Source organism: Macadamia integrifolia, chromosome 1, assembly GCF_013358625.1.
Source record: "Macadamia integrifolia cultivar HAES 741 chromosome 1, SCU_Mint_v3, whole genome shotgun sequence".
Lineage (NCBI taxonomy): Eukaryota > Viridiplantae > Streptophyta > Magnoliopsida > Proteales > Proteaceae > Macadamia > Macadamia integrifolia.
This window is the reverse complement of record NC_056557.1, coordinates 23,717,501-23,743,681: the sequence shown is the minus strand read 5'-3', so window position 1 is coordinate 23,743,681 and position 26,181 is coordinate 23,717,501. Positions and strand designations below refer to the sequence as shown.

At 37.6% G+C, this 26,181-nt stretch overlaps 2 protein-coding genes across 3 annotated transcripts; both read left to right on the top strand.

Moving 5' to 3' along the window:
* Positions 1-2,861: 2,861 nt before the first annotated feature.
* On the top strand, positions 2,862-9,844 carry LOC122081387 (respiratory burst oxidase homolog protein B). Its single transcript, XM_042648503.1, has 12 exons — positions 2,862-3,458; positions 3,547-3,712; positions 4,666-4,714; positions 4,808-4,921; positions 5,010-5,438; positions 6,348-6,734; positions 6,864-6,959; positions 7,121-7,236; positions 7,340-7,442; positions 8,366-8,439; positions 8,531-9,054; positions 9,528-9,844. The coding sequence occupies exons 1-12, from the start codon at positions 2,933-2,935 to the stop codon at positions 9,635-9,637; spliced, it is 2,694 nt and encodes an 897-aa protein (XP_042504437.1). The 5' UTR covers positions 2,862-2,932; the 3' UTR covers positions 9,638-9,844.
* A 3,870-nt stretch (positions 9,845-13,714) lies between these two features.
* LOC122075444 (CAP-Gly domain-containing linker protein 1-like) lies at positions 13,715-19,242 on the top strand. 2 transcript variants are annotated; one of them, XM_042640512.1, is made up of 7 exons: positions 13,725-14,249; positions 14,344-14,382; positions 14,476-14,529; positions 14,633-14,686; positions 18,090-18,143; positions 18,617-18,688; positions 18,873-19,242. In XM_042640512.1, the coding sequence occupies exons 1-7, from the start codon at positions 14,190-14,192 to the stop codon at positions 18,987-18,989; spliced, it is 450 nt and encodes a 149-aa protein (XP_042496446.1). In that variant the 5' UTR covers positions 13,725-14,189; the 3' UTR covers positions 18,990-19,242. The 2 variants fall into 2 exon arrangements, with proteins under 2 accessions (XP_042496522.1, XP_042496446.1); XM_042640588.1 differs by lacking the exon at positions 18,617-18,688 and having other exon boundaries at positions 13,715-14,249.
* The last annotated feature ends 6,939 nt before the right edge of the window (positions 19,243-26,181 follow it).

The window sequence follows — 26,181 nt, the reverse complement described above, 5'->3', positions numbered from 1 at the left end:
GCTGTGTGTCTTGCCCAATCCAATTTTCCATATATTTTTCAATATTTGTGGGCTGTGGTTACTTTTCTCATTTTCGTTTACCCTATTATTTTATTCTATCGCTGAAAATTTGAAATATTTCAACTCTTCACTCTTGTGTTTTTCCTGATTGTGATAAACTGAGAAGACCTTCTATTTGTATAATTACCAAAGAGAAGACCTTCTAAATTCAATCTTCTTTTCTTCTTACTGGTGTGGAAATGGTAAGGAAGATTGGAAGAGAGGGTAAATGGGGTGTTAATCGGTTGGTTCGGTTTGATTTTAATTTGATTTAAATATGTTTATAATTTATATATAAAATATAAAAAAAAATTTCATTTTTCAATAAATTTTGGGCTGTTATCAGTTGGTTCAAGTTTTGATCTGATTTTTCATGTTTGGTTTTTTTTTGTTAACCAAGGTGTTCGGGCCAGCTTATGCACACCTCGACTAATACTTGGAGAGACTAACACAGCAGCCCACCACCATGATCTCCATTTATATCGTAGATGCATAGATGGAGAATCTAACCTGAGACTGTGCGTCTATCCACATAATTTCTAATTCGCCCTAACCATCTGAGCAACCTACAGATGGGTCTTGAATTACATTGGTTTGGTCTTGCCTGATTTCCCCGATTTGCTTTGCATCTTGACACCCATAGCTAAGCGTGTCAATTTCAATTCCTTTAAAAATAGGGGCCAATTTCCAAGTCTGATAAAAAATCGAATTGAAACCAAGCTTTGGTTTAATGGTTTGATTTTGACTTGGCTCACTAGAAGCCCAAAATAATTCAATCAGACCAAAACCGGACCAAATCAATGGATATCCTGGTAACTTGGTGGATCATTGACCTGGCTTCCATTGATGTCATGATTTTACAGATCACAGTATCCAATCCAATTAACCATTCATGCTTCCCAATCAAAACCTACCCTTTTGTCCTGCTAAGCCCTCCAAGTCCTCCACCCTCTCATTGTAAAAGATGACTTAAAACCATGGCATCATCCCGGAAATTAGGGCAATCATGATAGGAAAAATCTAAAGATCAAATCAGATTCAAATGAGACCCCTCGAGTCATTTTGACTATAATGAAAAAAATGTTGATAATTTGATTTTTAGGCTCATCCATAGTCAATTAACGGCATATGATGGTACTTTAACATATTTATATAATAATTACAAAAATATAAAGAAAAAAATCTCACATCTTGAGTTAAAAAGACACAAATAGTTAAGGTAGAAAGAACACTATCATGCTAATAGCATAGGTGCACGCTAGTGCACGGGTCAATTGAAGGAAGTGCAAGAGCATCTTCAGCACATGATGGGGCAAGGGCAAGCATGGTCTTTCCATGTCCTGTTGTGTCTGATGTGAGAGATTAGAAGTAAGTAGCATTATTTCTTCCAATATTTAATAATAACCATTTAATAAACATAATAAAATTGTAACATTTCCACCATATGAATATGATAACATTTTACTTATAAATGGATGTACTAACTTGGGCATTCAAATCAAATTTAACCTCAATTTTCTTTCCTTGGATCTATCTCCAATCCAATCAAATGATCAAATCTTATGGATGAAGAAATCCTCAAATGAAGAGAGAGAGAGAGAGAGAGAGAGAGAGAGAGAGAGAGAGAGAGAGAGAGAGCATAATTTTTAGTTTAACTTTCTCCCAAGATTCAAACTAATAAAGTTATTTAAAGGGAAAAGATTCTATGAGCCGCAAGGGAAGGTACATGAGCATCATCTCTCCATTTCATTGGTGCACCCCCTATGCTAGCTTGATCAGAAAATCCACAACCTTTTTTTATAGAGAAGTGGTTGGTGAAACAGCCTTGGCCCAAAAACTGGTCCGGACCATAAGACAATGCTTGACTTTGGTATGCATCAACGTCAACCACATTAAACAACAAGTGGAAATTAGAGACGCGTAATAGAGTTTATACTTTATATCAAGGAAAATGGAGAATATTTCTCCTAAAGATACAAATTTCACTTGCCTTTTGAACCAGGTACGCGCTTTAATTGGTTTACAGACAAATTTAAGGAGTTATGAATTGTGATCATAAAAGAGATTGGATTCGCTGCTCATATGATCACCTGAATGTACAGGTGAGCATCCAACAATTGTCTCTTTTATTTTTAATTATATCACTCTTCATCTATATGATGACAATAAGTATGATCTTCAATAAAAAAAAAAAAAAAAAGAAGAAAAGGCAAGAAGTATAACCATGGTTTCAAGTATCGGTTGTATCGAATTGGCATAACTGAGATTGATCCCCAATCCTTGACTGATCCAAGGGTAAAATAATAAAATCTTAATATTTTTTATAAAAAAAAACAATGGTAAAATCGACCGATACCCACCAAACAGATCCGAATGGGTATCAAATCGATATCAACAAAAACTGATATTGATATCAATACAGATATCGATACCATCCCTTAAATCATTTAGTACGATAGATATAAGATGCTGACCTGTATGGCCAGGTGATCATATCAACAATAGTTCTATCTAGAAAAAAAAAATCATATCAACAACAGATCCATTCTCTTGTGATCATCTGGTGGTATTGAAAATTTGTTAAAAGTTCCAACAACTGTTAAGTGTTGTTGAAGAACTTATGACCGAATCTTAAAATCCTTTTTGTCTTTTGTTGAAGAAGCAACCAACCCCATTTCCAAATTCTCATCACACAACCGAAGGGCGCCCATGGATTTCTCTGGTTTTGACTTCTCTTCTTCCCTTTCCTTCCAGAAACCATTACCTAAAGTTTAAAAGCCCCCCCTCCCCTCTCTCTCTCTACATTCCCACCCTCACCAAATCCTCTTCCAACCAAACAACACACACACTCTCTCTCTCTCTAGATACATTCACCCATTTCGGATAGCCGGAAATGGGAGGAGAGAACCAGTCGGACCAGGGTTCCGAGTCAGAAAGCATAGGAAGCGGACGAGTTGGGTTCAGTGGACCTCTAAGTGGTCCATTAAGTAGCAGCAGTAGTTATAACAAGAGAAGTAGTGGAAGCAAGCGAAGCACAAAGCTGATGAGAGAAGAAGAGTCCTACGTTGAGATAACATTAGACGTCCGAGATGACTCGGTCTCCATACACGACATCAAAGGAGGAGGTGGCGACCCAGAAGCCGCTCTCCTGGCTCGCCGACTCGAGAGACGAGCTTCTTCTCTGGGCTCTCAATTGTCTTTCCGGTTCAGGCAAGTTTCTCAAGAACTCAAGCGCATGGCTTCTTTAAAGACGTTCAATAAGGTCGACCGCAGCAAGTCTGGAGCCACCCGAGCCCTTCGAGGGCTCAAGTTTATGACTAAGAATGCTGGGACCGAAGCTTGGAACGAGGTGGAATCGCGGTTCGACGAATTAGGCATTGAAGGAAAGCTTCCCAGATCGCGATTTGGTCGATGCATTGGTAATTAAACTCAGTACTTTTTGGTACTTTCACTCTCTCCTCCCTCTATCTGGTCGTGGTTGTTCAACCGTGTTTCTTAAATTTTCAGGATTGAGTACAAACGAGTCGGACGAGTTTGTGAATGAGTTGTTCGACGCGTTGGCCAGAAAGAGAGGGATAGACTCTTTGTCGGTGACGAAGGCTGAGCTTCGCGAGTTCTGGGAGCAAATTACTGATCAAAGCTTCGATGCCCGGCTCCAAACCTTCTTTGACATGTAAGTTCTACTTTATGAAGAAAAAAAGAAAAAAATTGAGATATTTGTATTTTTTCAAGGGTGGGGCCTTCATTTTGCTTCTCTCAATGTCTTGGCGTAGGAATCACACGATTTTTTTTTAGCGTTTTTCTCCATTTTGGGGGAAAAGGAAGTCTAAAAGACAATACAGCCTTAAACCCAGACACAGGGAGGGGTGAAATGACCACCCCACCCCCATGAAAAATAAAAATTTCAGCCGCGGTTGATGCTTTTGCATGTGTTTCTATTGGTTTCCATGCTAGTGTACGACTACGCTACTTATTAGGGAACCTTCTTCTTTTTCATAATTATCCTTTCTGAAGCCAGGAAAAGTGTTCCTCTAACTAGGAACTTGGCCTTCCCGAACATTCTATATGTTTATTTATCTCCTCCTCTAATAAGGGTTTAAAATGTCATTTCATAAGGAGAAGAGAGAGAGAGAAAGATAAACAAATGGGAGTGCTGGCATAGGCATCGCTCTTGGACGAGTTTTTGCTATCTTTTATCTTGTATAAACAACATTAATGATGACGACTTAGTATAACCACATACGACTATATGGAAAACATCAAATTTAAAAATAAAATGAAAACCTCCCCAATAGAGGCAGAGTCAAACCAATAATAGTAAAGAATGTGTCTACCAACTCCGCATAGTAGGATATTGTATCTGCATCTCCACACTTTATTTACAAACCCAACCCACTCCCTATTCCCTAGACTCCCTACCGAGCTCAGCTCCGCTGCCTGTACAGGCAACACTCGACATCTAATCTTTTTTTCTTCTAAAAATAACTATTCTAATTTCTCCAACCAGTCTATAAATCAGACTCATCCCATAAACTAACAAAAAAAACTTATTTTTGAACTATTTAATTATTTTCTTATAACCATTTTCGACTCTTGAAAAATGACACGTGGCAACATCTGACACAGGGTGGACAAGAACGCAGATGGGCGTATCACTGAAGAAGAAGTCAAAGAGGTCAGATTTATTAGATATTATTTTGTTGTACTAAACAAAATCATATATAATTAATTATAAGAATTTATAATCTGTAATTTGAATGTTAAACAGATCATTAAGCTGAGTGCTTCTGCTAACAAATTGTCAAAGATCCATGAAAGAGCAGATGAATACACAGCTCTCATCATGGAAGAGTTGGATCCAGACAACCTTGGATATATTGAGGTTAATTAATTCCCTAACTAAACTCCCAATTACCTTAATTACTCTTTTAATTAACTCTTAATTGAAATTGTCTATGTTTTGTGAACAGCTCTACAACCTGGAGATGCTTCTATTACAAGGGCCAAGCCAATCTACAAACCTAGCCACCAACAGTCGCAACCTGAGCCAACTCTTGAGCCAGAAACTGGTTCCAACCAAAGAACCAAACCCGGTCAAGAGATGCTCCAGAGGGGTTGGCTACTTCCTAGAGGATAACTGGAAGAGGGTTTGGGTGATTGCCCTCTGGCTTTCCATATGTGTGGCTCTCTTTACCTGGAAATTTATTCAGTATAGGCATAGAGCTGTGTTTCATGTCATGGGCTATTGTGTTACCACAGCTAAGGGTGCAGCTGAGACTCTTAAGTTCAACATGGCTGTCATTCTTCTTCCTGTCTGTAGAAACACCATTACTTGGTTGAGGAGTAGGACCAAGCTTGGAGTCGTTCTCCCCTTCGATGACAACATCAATTTTCACAAGGTCATTTTTTCTTAACCCGAATCTTATCTGGGATCCGAGGAAGCCCTTAGAATCAACTTCCACAAGGTCATCATCCTCCAAAAAAATCAACTTCAACCAATTAATATGATTTTTTTTTCTCTAGGTGGAATTACTTAGGATGCAAATGGGTCAAGCTGAACCAGAGTTTTTAAAACTCCAGCCCAATCTTAGTTTTCCTTAACTTCGCCCAAGTACAATGCCCTAATTGATCCTGACTGGATTGGACTAGGCCAAGTTGACCTTGATTGACCCTACAAGGTAGGCGGGCTGGCCCTGATTCCCTTTTTTTTTTTTTTTTTTACTCATATGAATTGATTTTGCATGGGCTGAAAATCCCAACCCTAAACTTGTTGGGGTTCGGGCCAAATTTGTACCCTTGGATTACTTGGATTTATTGGTGTTATATAGTCCCACTTTGATTATTTGGAACCTTGGGTGTATATTCATATACCTCTAGGTCCCTCCACCTACTGTTTAAGTTCGAGTCTATTGGTTGAGATCTAACTTGATATCAAATTGTCAGTCTTTCCTTAAGACTGGTCCTTCTATGTAATAATTTGTGAGGAGGCACCCGTTCTCTTGAAGTTACGAGACTATTTTGCCGAATACTTTAGACAGAGTTGTTTTGTGCCCCTAAGTATTCTCTACCTACCCACTTGTATCGGTTTTGGATACATGACCCTTTTGTTGAAGGTTGTTCGAGCTTTTTCTGAAAGTATGATATAGGTTACTTTAGCGTCGTAGCACCTAGTACTCAGACATTCAACTTTTGAATCAGAATTTAAACCGAGTATTGTTACTGGTTATGAATGATAATTCACATTACTTGCCATCACTTTTTCATTTCTCCATTTTTTTTTTTATTGATGGAATTCTATATATCTACAGGTAATCGCTGTTGGGATTGCAATAGGAGTAGGGCTCCACGCAGGTGCACATTTGACCTGTGATTTCCCAAGGCTTCTACATGCAACAGATGAGGAGTATGAACCAATGAAGCCTTTCTTTGGTGAAGAACGTCCACCAAACTATTGGTGGTTTGTTAAAGGCACAGAGGGTTGGACCGGAGTGGTTATGGTTGTATTAATGGTCATTTCATACACATTGGCCCAACCATGGTTTCGTAGAAACCGGCTCAACCTCCCCAAACCAATTAAAAAGCTCACAGGCTTTAATGCCTTCTGGTATTCTCATCACTTATTTGTGATTGTCTACATCCTCTTCATCATCCATGGCTACTTTCTCTACCTCAGCAAGAAATGGTACAAAAAAACGGTAAGCATCTTCATAATAATTGATTTATGTGTCTATCTCTCTCATTTTTTCTTTTTTCCTTTTGCATCCAAATATAACTTAATAATTGAATCAATGCCTGTATTTATTTTATGTGCCACAACCTTATAGACATGGATGTATCTTGTTGTGCCAATGGTTCTATATGCGTGCGAGCGATTGATTCGTGCTTTAAGGTCTGGGTATAAGACTGTGAACATTTTGAAGGTAAGAATAGGCCTATTAATGGATGCTTAATTTTTTTTTTTTCAAGTTATAATATTAATTGTTCTGATCATTTGGACCTTTCAATTCATAGATGTGGATTTTGAACCTATGAATTGGGATATTCTAAGGATGATCTTGAGTTTAAAATTATGTTTATTTAGGTTGCGGTATACCCCGGAAATGTATTGGCTCTCAAAATGACCAAACCCAATGGATTTAAATATAGCAGTGGGCAGTATATCTTCCTCAATTGTTCTGCTGTTTCTTCTGTTCAATGGTAATTACTTGGAGAAATTACAAATTTTCTCATTATTTTTTTTAATGTAGTGATAATTATAATTAAGGTTAATAAATTTGCTTTTCTTCTTTTCCCCTTATAGGCATCCTTTTTCAATAACATCAGCTCCTGGAGATGATTACTTGAGCATCCATATTCGCATCTTGGGTGACTGGACATCAAAGCTCAGATCTGTCTTCTCTAAGGTACTGATATGATCATAAAATGTTGAGACATTGGGAATTATAGAATTATAGTAATTTTTTTTTTTGGGTAGGAATAGAATTATAGTCTCACATCAGTTTGTTTTGGTCCTTGGCGCCTTTATATACTTGAGGAGCTCTTTCCACCTAATGTTTTTAGTTTTTGTGTTGGAATATAGCCCTAACATAATATCAGAGCTTAAATCCTTTTGTTGTCCTCCACAAGTTGCATGCCCGCGTGTAGAGCTACGTATGCAGAAGCTATACCCAACGACGGAGAGTGTTAAGATGTTGGGGAATTGTAGAGTTATAGTATCACATCAGTTTGTTCTGGCCTTTGGTGTCTTCATGCTTAAGAGATCTCTCCACCTAATACCTTAAGGTTTTGAGTTGGAACCTCCAACATATTATCAAATACTTAGATTCCTTTGTTGTCCTCCACAAGCTGTTTGTCCATGTGTAGAGCTAAGTATGTTGAAGCTATTAGTAAATAAGGGAAATGTTAAGATATTGAGAGTCATAGATTTATAGTCTCACATCAGTTTGTTTGGTATTTAGTGTCTTCTTATGCTTAAAGAGCTCTATCCACCGAAAGCTTTCAAGTTTTTGAGTTGAACTCTCTAGCATACCAATGTTGGAAGTTAAAGAGTTAGAGAGCGGATCGGATCCTCATACGGGATTGATCCACATAGATGGAATCCACCCAACGAGAAATCCTGTGGTGGATTCCATCCCTGTGGATCAGACCGTATGAGAACCTAATCAACATTCAAAGAGTTATAGTTTCATATCAGTTTGTTTTATTATTTAATGCCTTCATAAATTAAAAGAGCTCCCTCCACCTCATATCTTAAGGTTTTGGGGTGAACCCTTCAACATATACCTCCTTTTAAACCTTTCCCGATTTATTTGTTTGTTTTGCTTAGGTATGCCAACCTCCAACTGGGGATCAAAGTGGCCTCCTAAGAGCTGATATCAAGCAAGGGGAGAGGAACCAAAGGTAATGGTTTTGCTTAATGAACTCTCTGATTCTTCTTCCACTGTCTCTGATAATATCCTCCTCTTGACGAAGAAGTGAACTTATGTAATAGGTTGCCAAGGCTGCTTATCGATGGCCCATATGGAGCTCCTGCACAAGATTATAAGGAATATGAAGTCCTCCTCCTAGTTGGGCTTGGGATTGGAGCAACACCATTGATCAGTATAGTTAAGGATGTCTTGAACAACATAAAGCAACAGAAGGAGATGACAGAGAAAGGAAGTGTAGAGAGTGGAGGAGAAGTTAAGGCAAACCAGGAGAGATCTTTTAGGACTAGCAGAGCCTACTTCTATTGGGTGACAAGAGAACAAGGCTCATTTGAGTGGTTTAGAGGAGTAATGAATGAAGTAGCTGAGTATGACAGAGATGGGGTTATTGAGCTTCATAACTACTGCACCAGTGTGTATGAGGAAGGTGATGCTCGGTCTGCACTCATAGCAATGCTACAATCACTACACCATGCCAAGAATGGTGTAGACATTGTGTCTGGGACACCAGTTAAGACTCATTTTGCTAGACCCAATTGGCGAAGTGTCTTCAAACATGTAGCCATTAACCACCCTAATCAACGCGTTGGTAAGTAAAGCATATTAAACTTCATTTTAATTCAGACTTAACTCGGCGCAACGGTAAGGTTGCTATAGCTATTATGACCTTGTTGTTTTGAATTTGAATGAGGAAACAACCTCTCCACAAAAGTAGGGGTAATAGCGGTGCACATTATGGCCTAACTAATGCACTGGATATGTCCTTTTTTATTCTAACTTGATCACCTACTACACCCTGTTGATTCTTGGATTGAACCAGCTTATTCTAGTATTCTCATAAATAATTTTAACTCCGTTTATAATTTATTGTAAAAGGATAGAAATGAAAATTTTCCTATTGTGTTTTAATGTAAAATAAAAATCACCGAAGGAAAGAGAATTTTACGTGGAGCGAAATTTTCATGTGAAATATCATTTGCATGGAAACTTACAAAAAAAAAAAAAAAAAAAGAGGCTGATTAGAAATTGAAATTTAGTACTGATGTTTGATTTTGATTGCAGGGGTGTTCTATTGCGGTGCTCCTGGTTTGACTGGGGACTTACGATGGCTAGCACAAGACTTTTCCCGAAAGACTACAACAAAGTTTGATTTCCACAAGGAGAATTTCTAAGCATTGTCTTGTTGGTCTCTTACCTATTTGTTTAAAAAATATAATATTTTTTTGAATTATAAATTATGTGTAACTTTTTTTTTTTTGAGTATAGTTCATCATTCTTATAATTTTTTTCCTTCCTAAAAATACCACCAATTTTGAATGTATCTCTTTTCGATCATACATATGAGTTATAGCAAAATTATGATATGATTGCCTTTTTTTTTTTTAATAAAAGGCTAATTTGCATTGTAGATAACCTCTGTGTGGTATGACTTGATATTTGAGATGTTGCTTCCCAATTTTACACCCGACATACTTTCACCCGTCAACCATAATTAAAATGGGTCAACCGTAGGGTGATTTTACAAGAAACACCAATTAGTAGATATTGAGATATGAAATATCATCTTTCAACAAGTATAATTTAGCATTTTAAAAATTCTGATCTTAATCTTGACTAGGACGTTAGCATTTTAAATCAGATCCGGCTCCTCTCCTTAGCATTAATCGCCTTAAAATGATTTGACTGGGAAAGGTGATAATACAATTTGATCTAATAATATATATATATATTGGGTAGAAATCTAATAATATCATTTTACTATCATAAGGTTTTACATGATTATAATTGGATAAATGTGATTCAAGCATTCTGAATTTTAGAATTTTTAAATCTAATTAAGCTGAATGGAAATTAATATTTTTTAGCCCCTATGTTAGGTCCATGCACAATCTGTGATAAAAATTTGACCAAAAAATCCATGATAGATAAAACGTCGCGTTGTTACTGTTGTTTTATGGTTGTCCTTGTTGGCAACCTGGCTAGGTGGCGGTGATGACGTGGCCAGTTTGGTTGACGTGGATGAAAATGATGACATGGCAGTGTCCAGTGTCACCAATGAGATAACAGAGCCGCTTGGTATGCATGGAGTGGTTTAATACATCATTAATAGGTGGTGCGAGTTTCTGGGTCAAAACTAAAAAAATTGGCTTATTTATACTCGGGGGCATTTTTTGTATTGAAAATGATATTTTTGGAAGATTGGTTCTTCATGAAAAAGATAGATTGTAATTTACCTAGTCTAGTGCATTTGATTTCGTCACATTCTGATATCGTATGAAGAAGTTACGATATTTGTGGCATTCGAGGGTAGTTACGGCATTGAAGATGACTTTTTTAAAGGAAGTGTTCTCCATGTAACAATACAACAAAAATCCAATCTTTCCAACGGTTTTGATTTCATCGCGATCCAATTCTATATGATAAAGTTGCGTTATTAGAAAGGTCTAGGGGCATTTTGATATTTTTACATGGATGATTCAGATGATTAAGTCTTCTAGAAAGTCATAGAGCGTCCAGTTATGGACCCAACGCACTTTGTTTCATCTCGATCGGATATCGTATGAAAAAGTTATAAGTATTTCCGTGAAGCTGGTTCAAAAATCCGAACTAGAAAATCAACAGATGCTCTTGGTGTTGGGTGGATTTTCTGGATTTTAATTTTGAAATTTCAGGGGCTTAGTATAATTTCAAGGTTTTAAAGGTCTGAGTTGATAAGGGGTTTTTGGCATTAAAGTTTATAGAAGCAGGGGCTTATGTGTATATAAGAGAATCAGAGGGATCCTTAATACACGGCTTAGATTGAGCCACGTGATAAGATTCCGATCTGACTGTTCGTACAAGAGCTTGTGTTGAAGATGCTTATCTAAGGCTTCTCATTGGTGGAGTGTATTAGATATGATGGTCTGGTGTTGCACCATATTGCATTGAGTAGTGTGTGTCGCATGTGCATCATCACCGAAGCTTAGATTCCAATCCCTTAGATCTAGATCAAGTAGATCTTATAGATCCAGATCTAATGGTCTATAAATTATTCACCTTTATGGGTTAAGCCGACATAGATCCGAAATATACGTTGATGTAGCCAATCCGTGGTCGACAACACTTATGACGATGTTAGTGTCTATGTCATGATGACATCATCGGGATTCAAATCTAATGGTTTGGATCTATTATCCGTTGGTTTAATCAGACGGCTTAGATTATAAGATCTTTTATATGAGATCTAAGGTCAGATTTCGCCCCTATTGCGCGTGCCGCTGGTGTAGCCTACGCCACCCCGACGAAGATTCCATTTCAAGCTATCTCATTGCTCCAACTTCAAATGGTCATATCTCCCTCATTTAACTCGGATCTAGTGAACCAAGTTGCTGCTTCTTCGTTTTTTCAAGCCCTACACCATGGAAGAAAGAAAAATGAGTTTTGAGTGAAGGAAGGCTACGGTTTTGGTATGAGAAGTTTTCCTCTTGATGGGCGATCATTGAATGAGGTTTATTGCTTGATGGAATGTGTTTTTACTCCATTAAAGTGGGTTTGAGAAGGTAGTTGAGTGTTTTTGATGTTTCAAAGCCAAGAGAAAAGAGAAAAGAAGAGAGGGTTTTTCTATTTGTGCTTCAAAGTGCAAGAAGATAAGGGACAAGACTTGTGAGATGCCATGGCCATGTTGAGCTTACTTGAAGTACTCTAGAGGGGAGTTGAGGATTCCAGTGTGTAGAGACTATGCTCTGAGACAACTCTGCTAATAACAAACAAGGACTGTGAGATTTTCTAACCCTAGAATTTACATTATATGCATATATGATAATATGTATGTATGTTAGGGTTAGTTGTGGATGAATGTTTAAATGCTAAGTTAGTTGTGGATAAACTGTAAGCATGCTAGCTAGTTGTGGATGTATTTGCTAGGCAAGGCTTAACTGTAGGGCATTGATATAAGCCCACATTTACTGTATTATTTATTGAGTGCTTAGTGGGTGCTAAGCACCAGGAGTGGGTGTTCCCGTGTAGTGGGTGCTACACATTGTACCGGTACTACGAGTGCCATCTTAGCTTCTGCTTGAGAAAATTGAGTGTGGGTGCAGTCAAAAGTAGTGTATTGAGTAGGTACGAAGCCTTTACAGACACTACTCTGGGGATGTAGGCAAATTGCCGAACCTCGTAAAAATCCTGTGTTGTGGGTGCTTATTGTTTGCATTTTATATTGAAGTGCGTGGAATGTGGAATGGGTGTACACACTTGGAAGTGCCTATGAGAGGCTGAGTGTGCATACGACTGTGTGCAAACAGGGACAGGTATACCAGGTTTTTCTTGGCCAGACATCAGACAGATTTTTGGGATCGGAATTGGACTCACTGATTCACCCCCCCTCTCAGTGACTGCCGGGTTACAACAGTTACCATTTTGCCTTACTTTTTTTTTTTTTTTTTGTCTTTTTATTCATCAATTTACGTATGTGAACAAATGAAAATGATTAGACCGTGACTTAGACTGATTAGACTAGATTGGTTGACACCACTATGTGTATCAGATCCAGATCCTCTCTAGTGTGGGAGGAAATCCACAACACATCTAGTGGTTGAGAGTTCTTCGGGCATGCACCCCAACACCTGAGTGGACTACCTCAAGGGGTTTCCCACTACTGTATGTGGTTGGGCTCTCTCCCATGCTGAAGAGGATTAGTATCTAGGTTTATCCAGCTCCTTAGCGAATTCAGATCCTATATGTTGGGGTGAAACAAGGCCAGATTTCTTAAAGCCCTAACCCAACCCAAAGTCTTCAAAATTCAACCCATGTCCAACCCAAACTTGTCGGGTTCATATTCAAGCCCAACCTGACCCTAATTGACTCTGTCAGGGCCGAATTGGGTCAGGTTGGGCTAGGTTGGGTTGACCCTGCCTTCTACAATGGTTGAATTAACCTTGATTGACTTGTTTTTGCTATTCATATCTTATACATTAAAAAATTAAAAAAAAAAAAAAAAAATACCAATAGGAGCCTAAATTGTAATATAAAAAATTAAGATTAAATTTTAGGCCGGGTTGAGCCAGGCTGAGGCCTCAACCTTAGCCCGACCCAATCCTGGGTGGATTTTTCAACCCTAAATCGCCTTCGGGGTAAAAAAAACTTGGCACAAGTTCGGTTCAAGCTCAAGGTAGGTTAGATCGTGTTTGGATTTTACTTTCACCCCTGCCATCTATTGCCCCACTGGAGATCCAATGTGTATCTGGGTGCAGACCCGTGTGTTGGGGTATGAAATTCTTATGCTCAATCATCGGATGTGTGCTGGGTCTCTTCTCTTCCGCATGGGAGTTGGGAGCATGAGATATTTTTTTTAATTTTTTAATTTTTTGGATTGGGGCGGGGGGATCACGTGATTTTTATTAATTGTGGTTGTTGCCAAATCTTGTTAAGTGACAACGCGAGTCCCCTAAATTCAGATTTCTAGATTGATTTTAGCCCGCTCAAATCCGTCGTTTTTAACGCAATTTGAACGTACACAACACCGGTCCCCGTCACATCCACTTCACTGTTCCACTCCCCACATCTTTAAACGTTCACAATTCACACCTGCCTTGGTTCAACTCGGAGTATCTCTTTACTCCTTCCCTTGAATTCTGTTGTTGAGTATTCATTCTCGAAGAAGCTCTTGAAGACGGAACCCTAAACCCTAGATAATCAACTCGGATCATCCAATTTTCTGTTACATTGTCGGATCGATCTCTAATAATGGCGGATTCTGATTCTACACGGTCTCCCGCTGCTACTGTTGCTGCACCTCTTTCTTTGGTACAGTTTCTTCCCTCTGAAAACCCTAATATTTACCCTACTGTTTCTCTAGCTCTGAGTCTTCTGACTTCTCTTTTTTTCTTTTTGGCTTCAGAAAAAGGAGAACATTACACCTATTAGCTCAAAGATCGCTGTGCGTTGTAGATTTTTTCCTCTGCTTCTCTCCCCCAATACTAATTTACTAAATATATATTGTTAATCTTCTTGAGCTCCCTACTGTTTGCAGGAATTGAGTGAATCACGGTCGGAGCTGCTTACTAGAATTCAAGGTTTGAAACAGGTGATTTGTCATTTTTTTTTTTTAATCTAACCATTTTGTCTCCATCTCTCTCGCTCATTCACTATCTTGTAAGTAATATCATGTAAATGTTCTGTGCTTGCAGGATTTACAGAGTTGGAGGTCGAAGTTAGATACTCAAGTCAAGATTTACCGAGATGTGAGTAATGTTTGTTTCATCGAACCTAAGTCTATCAACTTTCTGCTCTTTTGTGGAGTTATTATTACTCAAGGTGATCGCTTTCCTGGTGTTACGATGAAAATATTCTCTTAGAAAAGGAAATACAAGAAGCACAACAGAACATTACTTTTCCCGGGCATTCTCGGGTTTGTGTTTCCAATTTAAGTGCAAAGCTTTGTGATACTAACTACCACATGGTCTTAGGGATATTGTAGCAAATGGACCTTCATTCCTTTTGCATTTTGTGGTGTTGGGTGTGGGTCTGATGGATCAATCAGGGATGGTTATAAATTTGACTATGCTCTCGACTTAGAATCTTAAATAGCACTATCTATTAATTCATATTCCTATTTCAGTTTCTATTGTAGCATTTATTTGTTTATTGACTATCGTTTTTTAATTCCAGCCTCTTACAATGATGTGCATGCCTATCTAGGTTTCCCCCTTTCTTCTGAACTGATCTTCAGAAAATGCAGATGTTTCTACCATCTACCATGACATAGTGGCCATGATCTGCAATTCCAAAACATCGAAGTGAAAACAGATCTTTAAGGGGGGGGGGGTTTGTTGACATAAATCTCTCATTTTTTTTATGGACTCTGTTGTGTGTGGAGATGAGTTTAGGAGTCTTGTACGTGTAAAACTCTGAGGAAATAACAACTTGTAAGAGGAGAGTTGGTGACATAGGGCAAATGGTGCTTCATATTTCTTGTTGCCATCAGTCCTTCCTTATATTGGTTTTCTCAACAAATTTTAGGATTTCAATTGTGATTTTTGGGAATTCATGACACCAAAAGTATTGGTGGATACATCATAAATCTACTGCACTGCCTAACATAGGGAGTAGTTGATGCTCAGTAGTTTTAGTGAGAGGACAGAGGAAACGATGATGGACGGATTGGTTAATCTTTACGCCCCAATTTGTTGGAAGCCTCGTTTGTAACAGTACAGCACTATGGGAATGTTAACATAGGTCATGTGCATGAATGACATGCAACAATCAAGGAAGGCTGAGCCATTTCAGATGCTCAGTTTGTTGTAATATATTGTCGAACTAAGGCTTGAAGTGTCTTTAGTTTTTGTGTTTTTATGAAAGAAAGGTTGTCCAAGTGATCAGCATCCTATATAATGTGTACAGATAACTTGAGTATTTATCCATAAAAGTGGTGGTTTTTGTTGTGCTGGAAGTTGACAGATTGCAATAACTGGATTCTGCCTCATGGAGATATCTCTACATTGTATAATGAGAATTGATTGAGAAGAATTTGGATGCACAATGTGAAATCAGCCTGGGGGCGATTAAGTCGGTTGAGAATGTTTGTAGACGGATTAGGTCTTCTTGCTTAAACTTGTTTACATACGGTTTCATAACGGGTTCCACTGACATATATGTGGCTTAGAGAACACTTATGAGATGCGGCAAGTTGATATATTGATGAATTCAGAGTCTGGAAAAGCCCTCAAAACTCTTGAGTGCTAGAACCACACCTTAAGGACCAGAATCGAGTCTAATAGAATGGGGGAAGTCATGAAATTTTACAAATCCAGAATTTATTCAGGTTCAGAATAATGGATTAAACTGGAAATTTCCATGAGTGCTGTAATTATGAGTAAATTATTTTTGAAGTTTAGTAAACAATTAGAGAAGTGGACGATAGAATAGGAAGTGGAAAACTGTAACTTCTCAAAGAAGTTGATATGTGGTGAAACTCTAGTATTAAAGTTGCCCAGTCCTGGTAATTAAGTTCGAACAAGTAAATATTAAATTAATGAATTCTAGATATTGTAATGGGCTGATAGCAGAAAAACAAGAAAACGGGGCAATCCAATAAGATTAAAGATATGGGGTTTAAAGCTGATAGTTAAATTCAGATGAGAAGGGATTTAGGTAACAGACAGTAGAAAGCCATTTGAAGGCAAACCAGTAACTAGTGGGAGGGATTGATGAATTTAGCTGGGCTGAAACTGATTGTGAAAACAGGGGTTCTATCTATATTAGAAAGGAGCATAGTCCCCCCCCCCCCCCCCACTCCACCCTCCACCCTCCACCCCCTACCCCCTTTTATCCCGTCAATTGGTATGCTATATCTAAGTATGCTTTTTACAGACATCAAAAAGCATAATTAAGCCACATCAACTCATCAAGAATCAGTAAGAAATAAGTATGAGTGTATGATCACTAACCAGAATATCGATACAAAGATAGATACAGTCAATCTCAATTTTTTGGTATCATACAACAGTGCAAACTGCAAATCAGATTATCAGATTATCATGGTATCATCGCCTGGCCTAGGCAATGCCTTGACAACAATGGAAAGGAGAAAAATAAGAAGAAACAGAGAAGAAGAATATAGAAGAATTCCCATGATGACTCAACACTATTAATTTAAACTATACACTCCCATGATGACTTAAACACTAGTAATTAAAACTAAACAAACTCCTCTATTCATACCTGTTGACTGCACCTATTCCCAATTTAAATGAACTTTAATTACAATATTAACCCCCTAAAAATTCCTATATATTAACTACCCTTGCTGGACTTTATGGCCTAACTTAAGTCTGGATCTCCTCGACTTGGGCAGACTATGGCCTCTGCATTATATATCTTCCTACTCTTATTATACTCCATATGTAATTTGAGACATTTGGTCTCTGTAGCTGATTTCGTATCTTGGTTTGACTTCTCTATTCTGTACCGGAGGGGATTTTGAAAAATGAAGGTAATGGAGCTTGCCTTGGGATAGCCCACAAAGCTTAAGCTTGATAGCTCTTGATAGCGTCTGATGTACAAGGTTCTTTTCTGTTGGTCATTGAATACAGTAGTAAATTAGAAGTAATAGGAATGCAGATTTTTATTTGTATAGTACATTACTGAGATATACTCGAGAGTCCAGCCTCCTTACAACTCCTCACAGATGGAGTTATGTCTATCTACAATTGGTTGTTACATTTTATGTTGAATATTTTTGTGATATCATTGGTTCTTGTTGATTTTCTTTGATTCTTAGATGTTGCTTGCTCTTCAGTTGGATGAAGTTGTCTCTTTTCCAAAAGATCCTTTTATTTATTCCTTTTATCCCCGTGTGAAATTGTTAGAAGTACGCAACCATGTGTCCCAAAAGATTGAAAGTTCGATTACTTGTTGACACTCTTCACGTTTTTGTGAATCCACCAAGTCCTCAACACTTCTTCATGCTGTACTTGGTCCAAGAAATTCTGTGATGTATACTGTTTGAAACTCTTCATTTGCAAGTTTTTTGACCCATTCTTCTTTCCTTCAGCTACACGTTATTTAAATTATCTGTTTGTGATATTTCCTGACTTTGATAAAGTATACTTGGCTAGAACTTATCAGTTATCAAATATAATGCAGGAGCTTTCTGAGCTCAAGAAATCTCTTAATGTGGAAGTGGATCAGCTTAGATCGGTAAGTCCTCGTGAGTACTGTTGTTCCTTTTACCTCTAAAGTTTGGGTTTGGGTGTCCTGGGTGGCTCATCCACCATGGAATCTATGGACAAACACCTAGTTTTGCCATGTGGCAGGTCAAATGGGCTGAAATGTTATGGACGGTAGACCCCAATGTCTCCTACTTGTGTTGAGTTCAACCTAGACCGAGTTGGTTGAGAGGTAAAATATGGCATTGAGAAGTCTATGGCTATCAAGAGGATGCATGCCAATGCATGGGAGGGTATATGATTGAATTTGAATCTGAAATCTGACATGTGGCCTATCCTAACCATTACCTAGATATCCCAGGTTGAGAATTGCCAATCACTCTTCTATGTGGCAGAACTAGGTGTACCCTTTGGATTCTTTTGGTTGATGGCTGTCCACCATAAAGATATTCTTCCATGTAGCGTTATTTTTAAATGGAATAATGTTTCATAAACTGAAAATAGGAATTTCAAGAACTGAGGACCACTCTTCAACAGCAAAGTGAGGATGTGACTGCCAGTTTAAGGAATTTGGGGGTATTTTAAGGCTATACCTTCTATTGTTTTGTTTTTATTCCTAATATATCACATTTCATTTTGTTTCCATATCTGTGCCATTACTTGGCCAAGTTATGGTTTGGACTCCATGAAATGTAAGCTACTGATCTGCTTTCTATAATTAGCAAATGCAAAATTCTAATTATTTTTTGAGATCCTTCAGTTGCAGGATTTGTCAGAGGATGCCAAAGAAGATACCCAAGATGCACAAACAGAAGGGAACACTGAAGAAGTCACTTCTCCAACTTCTACCCCGGTGGAGAATGGACAGGAAAATTGACATTAGATTCTTATCTCCGAGGGAAATCTGCGTCTCATTCTGGAAGGCCAACATGCAGCAGTCTTTGAATTCATTGTTTCAGCATTCGATGGGAAGGGTGCTGTACCCAATTTTCATTACCTAGAATGAAAACTGTGGTAAGTGGATGGTTTATCACAAACCCAGGACGTATGTGTATTAATCACCCGAGGAGAGTTGAGTTTTACCAGTGCTTTAGCCTTAAAAATGAAGCTTCAGCTTCTGATTTGAATTATTATTCATCTTTAGATACTTGTTCTCCCTACACCCAACCCCTTATTGAAGCTAGTTTGATGAAGGGGATCAAAAATGTAGCTTTAGAAACAGAAAGACCAGAATTTCAAGAGGAATGTGTTGGAAGTGGATGGTGGATTTCTGGTCCCGGGCAGTAAGGGGGTACCGCTAAATCCAATCGAAATCTGACAACTGGCTTCTAATTCCTTGATTTTGTGCAGGTTCATAAAATGATCCAACCTTTTAATTCAATCCAACTCGTTGTACCCACCTGTGCCTAATGACCATAATCCGGCCCAAGTACCCTTTTTTACATGCTACCAGAAAGGGTAGATTGGGGTTTGGTGCAAACCTTTGGCATTGTTTGTGTGCCTCGTGGACTGATACTGGAGTTTTTCCAATTGTTGCGACTTTCAAGATGTGGCCAAATGCGGGCTATTTTTCTAGAGAAATAGGGCCCGGCCCAGCCCAACCCAACCTTATGTATCCCTTGCTGGGCTGGGTTGGAGTGAAAGCACCAAATCCTGTATGTAGTAGATTGGGCCGCAGCAAGTTTCATCCACTACTCTTGTAGTGGTGTTATAAAAGAAAGGGGAGAAAGAATGTTCCCTGGTTGTGTGGCCTTGAACCTAGGCAGATGGTGGTGAAATGACACCTCTGCCCCTGTGAATTCAGGAAGAAAGAAAAATTCTTTGATGCCCACTTGTGCCCCCTCATTGGGCCCTGTGTAGGTGCAGGGGTTCGTTATTTTCTCTGAAAAGAAAAGGGGAAATATGCTACCAAGGAGATTACTAATGCTGCAGAAAGGTGAGTAGGCAGGCAGGAGAAACATTTAAATTCTCTTCGATATAAATAAGCAGGTAAGACATAAATGCCAGTGGATTTACTTTCGTTCCTACCAAGGGGAGTTAGCTATCGCAAAATGAAAAAGGGCAAGTGAGCTCAAGTACTCATCTTTGGTATTATACTAGGTTATACTTATAATTAGTAATTTCTTTAACTGACATAGCTTCTCTCCATTATGATTGTTAATCAGAAGAAGGCAAGAAGCCCTTGTTTTTTTTTTAGGTGCATTGGCGCCCACAGTTAGTTCCTGTGGAAATTCAACTAGGAAGGTACCCCACATGTCATGGTTGCGGACTAGATATTTTTTGGGGATTGAGTTTCCTGACCAGCTGTGAAAAGGGGATTGAGTTTCCTGACCAGCTGTGAAGTGTACGTTAGCACTTTCTTGTGTCTATTTCTCTTCTTCCATATTAGGAGTATATATGTCATTTCCTGGATTTAGTTTTCTTTCACCCCATCGTGTAGAGAGATTCTCTTTTATCTATCCCATCTATCCTTGGATTGGACTAGAAAAGTGTATTTTGGACAATGAACAATAGGGAGTGGAGTTGATGATTAACTCATAATCTAATCATAATATCACACAACATTTGATTAAGAGATTCTCTTTTCCCCACAAGTGGAGAGAATTTGGATCCTTATATATTTATATGTGTATGTGTATGTGTATGTGTATGTGCATGTGCACCATTTAAATATATTTTTCCTTGTTGAGAAAAGTCTCTTTGAACATGAGGCATAGGAAAGGCCCACTCAAATTTGGAATTTTTTTTTCTATAACTTTCTCCCTTCTTCTAAAAATGAATTTAGAAACCCATTCAAAGTTAACCCTTTTCCCTTCTTTTTTTTAAATTTTAAGGGGAGAGCAGAGTACTCTACATCTTCTCACAATGACTTAAATTTTTTTATTAAAAAATAAAATAATCTAATAATTTAATATGAGAGGGTCTGCACTATGCCTCAGGCTAGAGAGTCTTTTCTCATTTTTATAGCAACAGGTGTTAAAGATAGTCCCATCCATGGAGTATCTGTGTGACTTGCCTAGATGTGCCATGTGGATTCATAATGTGGCAATTTTAATTATTGTATATCTAGAGAATGGTGCAACTTGTTATTGAATTGAGAAGTTATGATTTTCTTTTATTTCCCATAAGTTATTCATTGTAGTGAGAAAAAAAGAGTTTTCAAAAAAATTGAAGAAATAATTCAGTTATTTATCAAGAAGTTTTCGCAACTCTTATGTTATTATTAAAAGATGCACATTTTTCAAGTAGACAATATGAATTGACATGATCTACATTCACTAAGGAAAAAAAATTGTGTTATATCGAAAGGGCAAAGGGAAAAAAATAATAATGATAAAGTTACAAATTTTTTTTCTTTAACAGGCTACAACAAGGTTTTCTTACTATAAAATGTCTAGACTAGCCACTTGGCAAATTAAATACTTAAATTCAATCATCTACTGTCCATTTATTGGCATGCACCTAATTAGATTTTTGAAAAATTTATTTTACTTTGACAAACTCTAATTGAAATAAAACTTGAAATATGAGTGAGGGGATGTTTAGACCTGACCCACCATGGTGGTACTCCAGTCCATAAAACCTATTCCCATCTTTTATCTCTTTTCGCCATATCTTCTTTACTCTTTTTCAGAATGTGCAGCACTTAAATCTATCATGAAGTGATTACAGAAATTTTTTGAGTGGTAGATGTGATCATAGGTGATCTATGTGGGGACTTAAAATTTTCTTTTGGAAGTCCTACCGAAAGCCTTGAGCAATAATACAACTAGCTTAGGAAAAAGAAAGTGAAACATTAATGTGGGTTTGTATTAGTTGTGGAGAGATCATGGCCGGTTTGTCATTGTTTGTTTCCCTTATTATTCATAAAGAGGGACTAGCCTCATCGTGGTGATTAGAGGACAACTCTGATCGTTCACCTCCAATGAGACATGTTCCCCCTCAGTATCTTCTTTTTTCTTGATAATGGGGAGTGTCCTCACATCCTTTGGACTGGGAATGGTACCTATGATTTTCATAAACTGTTTTCGCTTGTTGTAGAGAATATAAACTCCTCTGCAACAAGCGGAGAGGTGCAGTAAACCTTGGACGATTGAGAGCATTTGGACATATGTCCTACAAAATTTCTAACCATCTTATATTTATTGCACCGATACAGCGATCGGAGATGATTTTCACACCCAATACGGGTGCCAATACCGATACCCGAGACCTAGAACATCTGTCTCATGTGTGTTATAAAGAATGTGCTCCGTTACCTGACTTTCTACAGAATCAGTGGAGCCCTCAGGCGAGGTTTAGAGATTTATATGATTACGGACAGATCTAATTATGAGTCTAGTGCACTCAAAGAGGTGGATCTAACAAAAGTATCCTGATGTGGCTATAATAGGTCCAAATACATAAGACAAAAGAAAGTGATTAAAAGTTGATGTCTAATTGTCTATTGACACTGGTGTTTATATGACTTCTGCTTAACTAGAAAATAATTGTAATGTAAAAGTGTAAATTTAGGCTCCGTTTGATATCGTCCTAAAAACACGTTTTTGAAGTTTTTTTGTTCTATTGTAACGAAAAAACAGAATCTTCTGTTTGGTGCACTTATGGTCAGTTTTTATTTTTTTGGAACAAAAAGTGAAAAAAAAACTGAAAAAACTAGATTGGACGGAACTCCATTTTGGAGTTCTGTCTTCCCAGTTTCGTTCCATTTTACAAAAAAAAAAAAATTCCCGATAAAAATCTTAAATTTTGAAACACCATTTTTTCGTTTAAAAATTGCATTTTGACACAAAAACTGAAATTTTCGTTTTTGACACGAAACGGCGTTTCTGGAACAAAAAAGATACCAAACGGGCTCTTCGTGTTTTAATGATAAATTTAGGCACTGTTTAATAATATTTTTGTTGTTTCTATGTCTCGAAACAGCAGAAACGAATTTTCATGTTTTCAAAAAAAAAAAAAGATTTTTTGATGCTTGAGAAACCTGTTTCTCAAAACATTTTTTGTCGATATAATTCCACTAAAAAACTCAATAATTTCATTAGATGTCTAAAAGGGAGAGAGAGTTTCTTTTTAGATTTAAATAGTTGAGAGATTTATCGGGTGCAACAACCTTTTTTTTCCTCTTAAATTCAGACTTATTTCGTTAAAATCGTTTCTAGAATTGTAAATAGGCATAAATTTTGATTTATGTTTCTTGAAATGAAACAACTTTATCAAACATTTTTTAGGCTATTTCTCCATTTCTGTGAATAAAAAAGCACAGAAACGGAACGTTGTCAAACGGTGCCTTAGTGTTTTAACATTGTGAAATGACATTTCCCTCTTCTTTTGGGTAGAGAAAATATCATTAATAATAAATTTAGTGTTTTAACAGTAGAACAATTTTCTATAATAGTGACTAGTGAGCATCCAATGGTTGAGGTGTATGTCAAGGCTTTTCCAGTTATTGGATCTCACTGTTGCTCATCATTCACCACAGAAAATTTGAATCCGTTTTAATACCATATTGAAATATTCAATCTAAAAATTTAACCTGAAGAGAGCAGACCCAATTGGTATATGAAATTATCTAAAGTCATAAAATTAGTCAACGTGAGATTATTCCCAACAAGGTTTACTATAGTGTTTTATGGGGAAATCTGAAGTGTTTTCCTGTGAGTGTGTGTGGCGCTCCCAAGTGTGTGCGAGGGACAATGTGAGCACCTGAAGAAGTATCAATATGGTGTGTCATTTTGCATTTTGTGGGAGATAGGGTAGTCATTTTGTTCCTCCTGTATCTAGGCATAGGGGCCACACTCCCCCACGAAAACTATTTTTCTAGTTTTTATATATGGATTTTTCGTATATGTCTCGTTGTTTATTAATTATCTCAATTATCGATCAATACCACATTACACATGAGATGTATGGAGACCAAGGTATCATATGAAATTGGTATCACAGGGTTATCAGCCTGCTCCATATCATTTTGGTATCAATATCTATCGATAAGGTATGTACCATACCAACACTGATATACCTTTGTGAGAAGGGAGGGGTCGATGAAGTGTTGAATGTTGGGTCAAGCTTTTCATTTTGGACAAAGTTTTATTCTTCACCAGTTGGTGAGGTTCACCAATCTGTTCTAGGAATCATAAACCCCTATTAAATATTAGTACATTTCCAAAATACCTTACTAGCTTTTGCATTTCGATGATTATTCTCTGCAGTGAGTGCGGCAGTGAGGTGAGCATCTATGCATGCGCCCCGAGGTCTTCTCAACCATCTGATGCTCACTGCACCACCACACTCATTGCAAAAGATGTTTTTACATTTAAAGCACACACGGTGAAAGGAAAATTAATGCTTTCATTTATGCTCTTTTTAACAAAATTCAAATTTAATTTGTGTTCCTTCCTTTGATCAATATTTGTGTTTTTTTCATCCAATTCCCTACAAAAGAACAGAAAAAATATTCAATAAAATTTTTTAAAGATCAATATTGTCAAAACACTATTTTCTTTTCCTAAAAAATACATAAAAACAACAAAAATACTTAGAAAGAATATTACCAAACAGACCCTTGTATGCTCAGTGTGGGTTGATTGGCCCAATAATAAATATCAAAAATATCTTTTTTTTGTTCCTCTCCCTCACACATACACAGACATGACATATTGGCACATTAATTAGTGATTTAAAGTACATAGGATGAAGAGAAAATGATGGCCACACCACTATTCTCATTTATTCACTCTCATGGCCTCAGGCCCTCAACACTCAAAACAGTAACGTGTACAGCTCCACCATGATTGCATCACTACCACAATGAAACAACTACTCTAAATACCTCAGAAACATTGAAAGCTACTTTGAAAGAAAGAAAGAAAGAAAGAAAGAAAGAAAGAAAGAAAGAAATGTCTGTCTCGGTAAGAGAGGAAGCTTTCCATTGCTTTGCTCTGCTTTGGATCGTGGGAGTAATGAAGCATAGACTTTAGAGGGGTAAGTGAAAGAGATCAGTAATGGAGTCTTGTCTGATTTGTACTCCTATCTCAGTCTCTCAGGGCCAGTGCCCAATGGCCTAATGGGCCACCCCTTTCATCTTTATTCGCTTTCTTTCCTCCCCTTAATCATTACTTACCTCAACACTTACATGGTGCATCTATGAAACGTGGCAGCCAAATCCATATATATATATGAGAGAGAGAGAGAGAGAGAGAGAGAGAGAGAGAGGCCCAAAGGCCTCAAACTGATAGAACTCTAAAATAGATTCAACTGCAACATTATTTTCTATCCCCTGTGCAGGCCTTACCAACCATTATCCCATTCAAATCTCTCTCTTCCTTGATTGTCCTAGTAGTTGGTAGTGCCGTTTGGAGAAGACATGGATGTCATGGATGTCCTCTCCTAGTAGTTTAAAAATGCTCTTAGTTTCTTCTTGCTGAGCTCTTAAATGGACAATTGTTTGAAAGAGTTACATTAGTATCCTTATTTAAATTGAAGTATGTTAAGTTTGTTTCGAATTCTTGACCCGTTTTGAAGATTGACCCGTTCTGATATATTTTGGTGGCGATTTAAATGAGAAATTTTATGAGATTTGTGATGAAAGCAAATGTGTTAGCTGAGGAGTCCAGCAATAATCTCGTATGAGGGTGCAGGGGCGTAGCCCCCATAATATGGTTCAACCAGATTGACCGCCACCCGATGGGTTGACCCACATCTTGGAGTATATAATGTGCTATCATCTTGTTGAACATTGTCATTATAATTTGGGGATTTTCGAGCTAGGGTTTCAGGGCGAGTTTTCTCGCCGCTGCTTGGGTGTAATCTCTCTCTTATGCATAGTGAAGCATCTTCTTCTTCGCTTGAGGACGTAGTACACCACATTGGTGTGTTAACCTCGTTAAATCTGTGTGTGTTGTGTGATCTATCTTTGTTCATTTCTGTATTTCTTGGTATTTGCTCTAACAAAGTATTTTAGGGTATTCACACTAGAAAATGGAAAATACAAAAGTGGTTATACTCGACCATTGATACTTCTAAAATATGCCAAGAAGATTTTTCCAAAGTTAATAGTAAAAATATTG

Coding starts and splice junctions, on each gene's coding strand:
- LOC122081387 (XM_042648503.1), top strand. CDS start 2,933: ATGGGAGGAGAGAACCAGTCGGACCAGGGTTCCGAGTCAGAAAGCATA. Junction 4,715..4,807: donor CTGAAGAAGAAGTCAAAGAG/GTCAGATTTATT, acceptor AATGTTAAACAG/ATCATTAAGCTGAGTGCTTC. Junction 7,443..8,365: donor TCAGATCTGTCTTCTCTAAG/GTACTGATATGA, acceptor TGTTTTGCTTAG/GTATGCCAACCTCCAACTGG.
- LOC122075444 (XM_042640512.1), top strand. CDS start 14,190: ATGGCGGATTCTGATTCTACACGGTCTCCCGCTGCTACTGTTGCTGCA. Junction 14,250..14,343: donor TTGCTGCACCTCTTTCTTTG/GTACAGTTTCTT, acceptor TTTTGGCTTCAG/AAAAAGGAGAACATTACACC. Junction 18,144..18,616: donor AAGTGGATCAGCTTAGATCG/GTAAGTCCTCGT, acceptor AACTGAAAATAG/GAATTTCAAGAACTGAGGAC.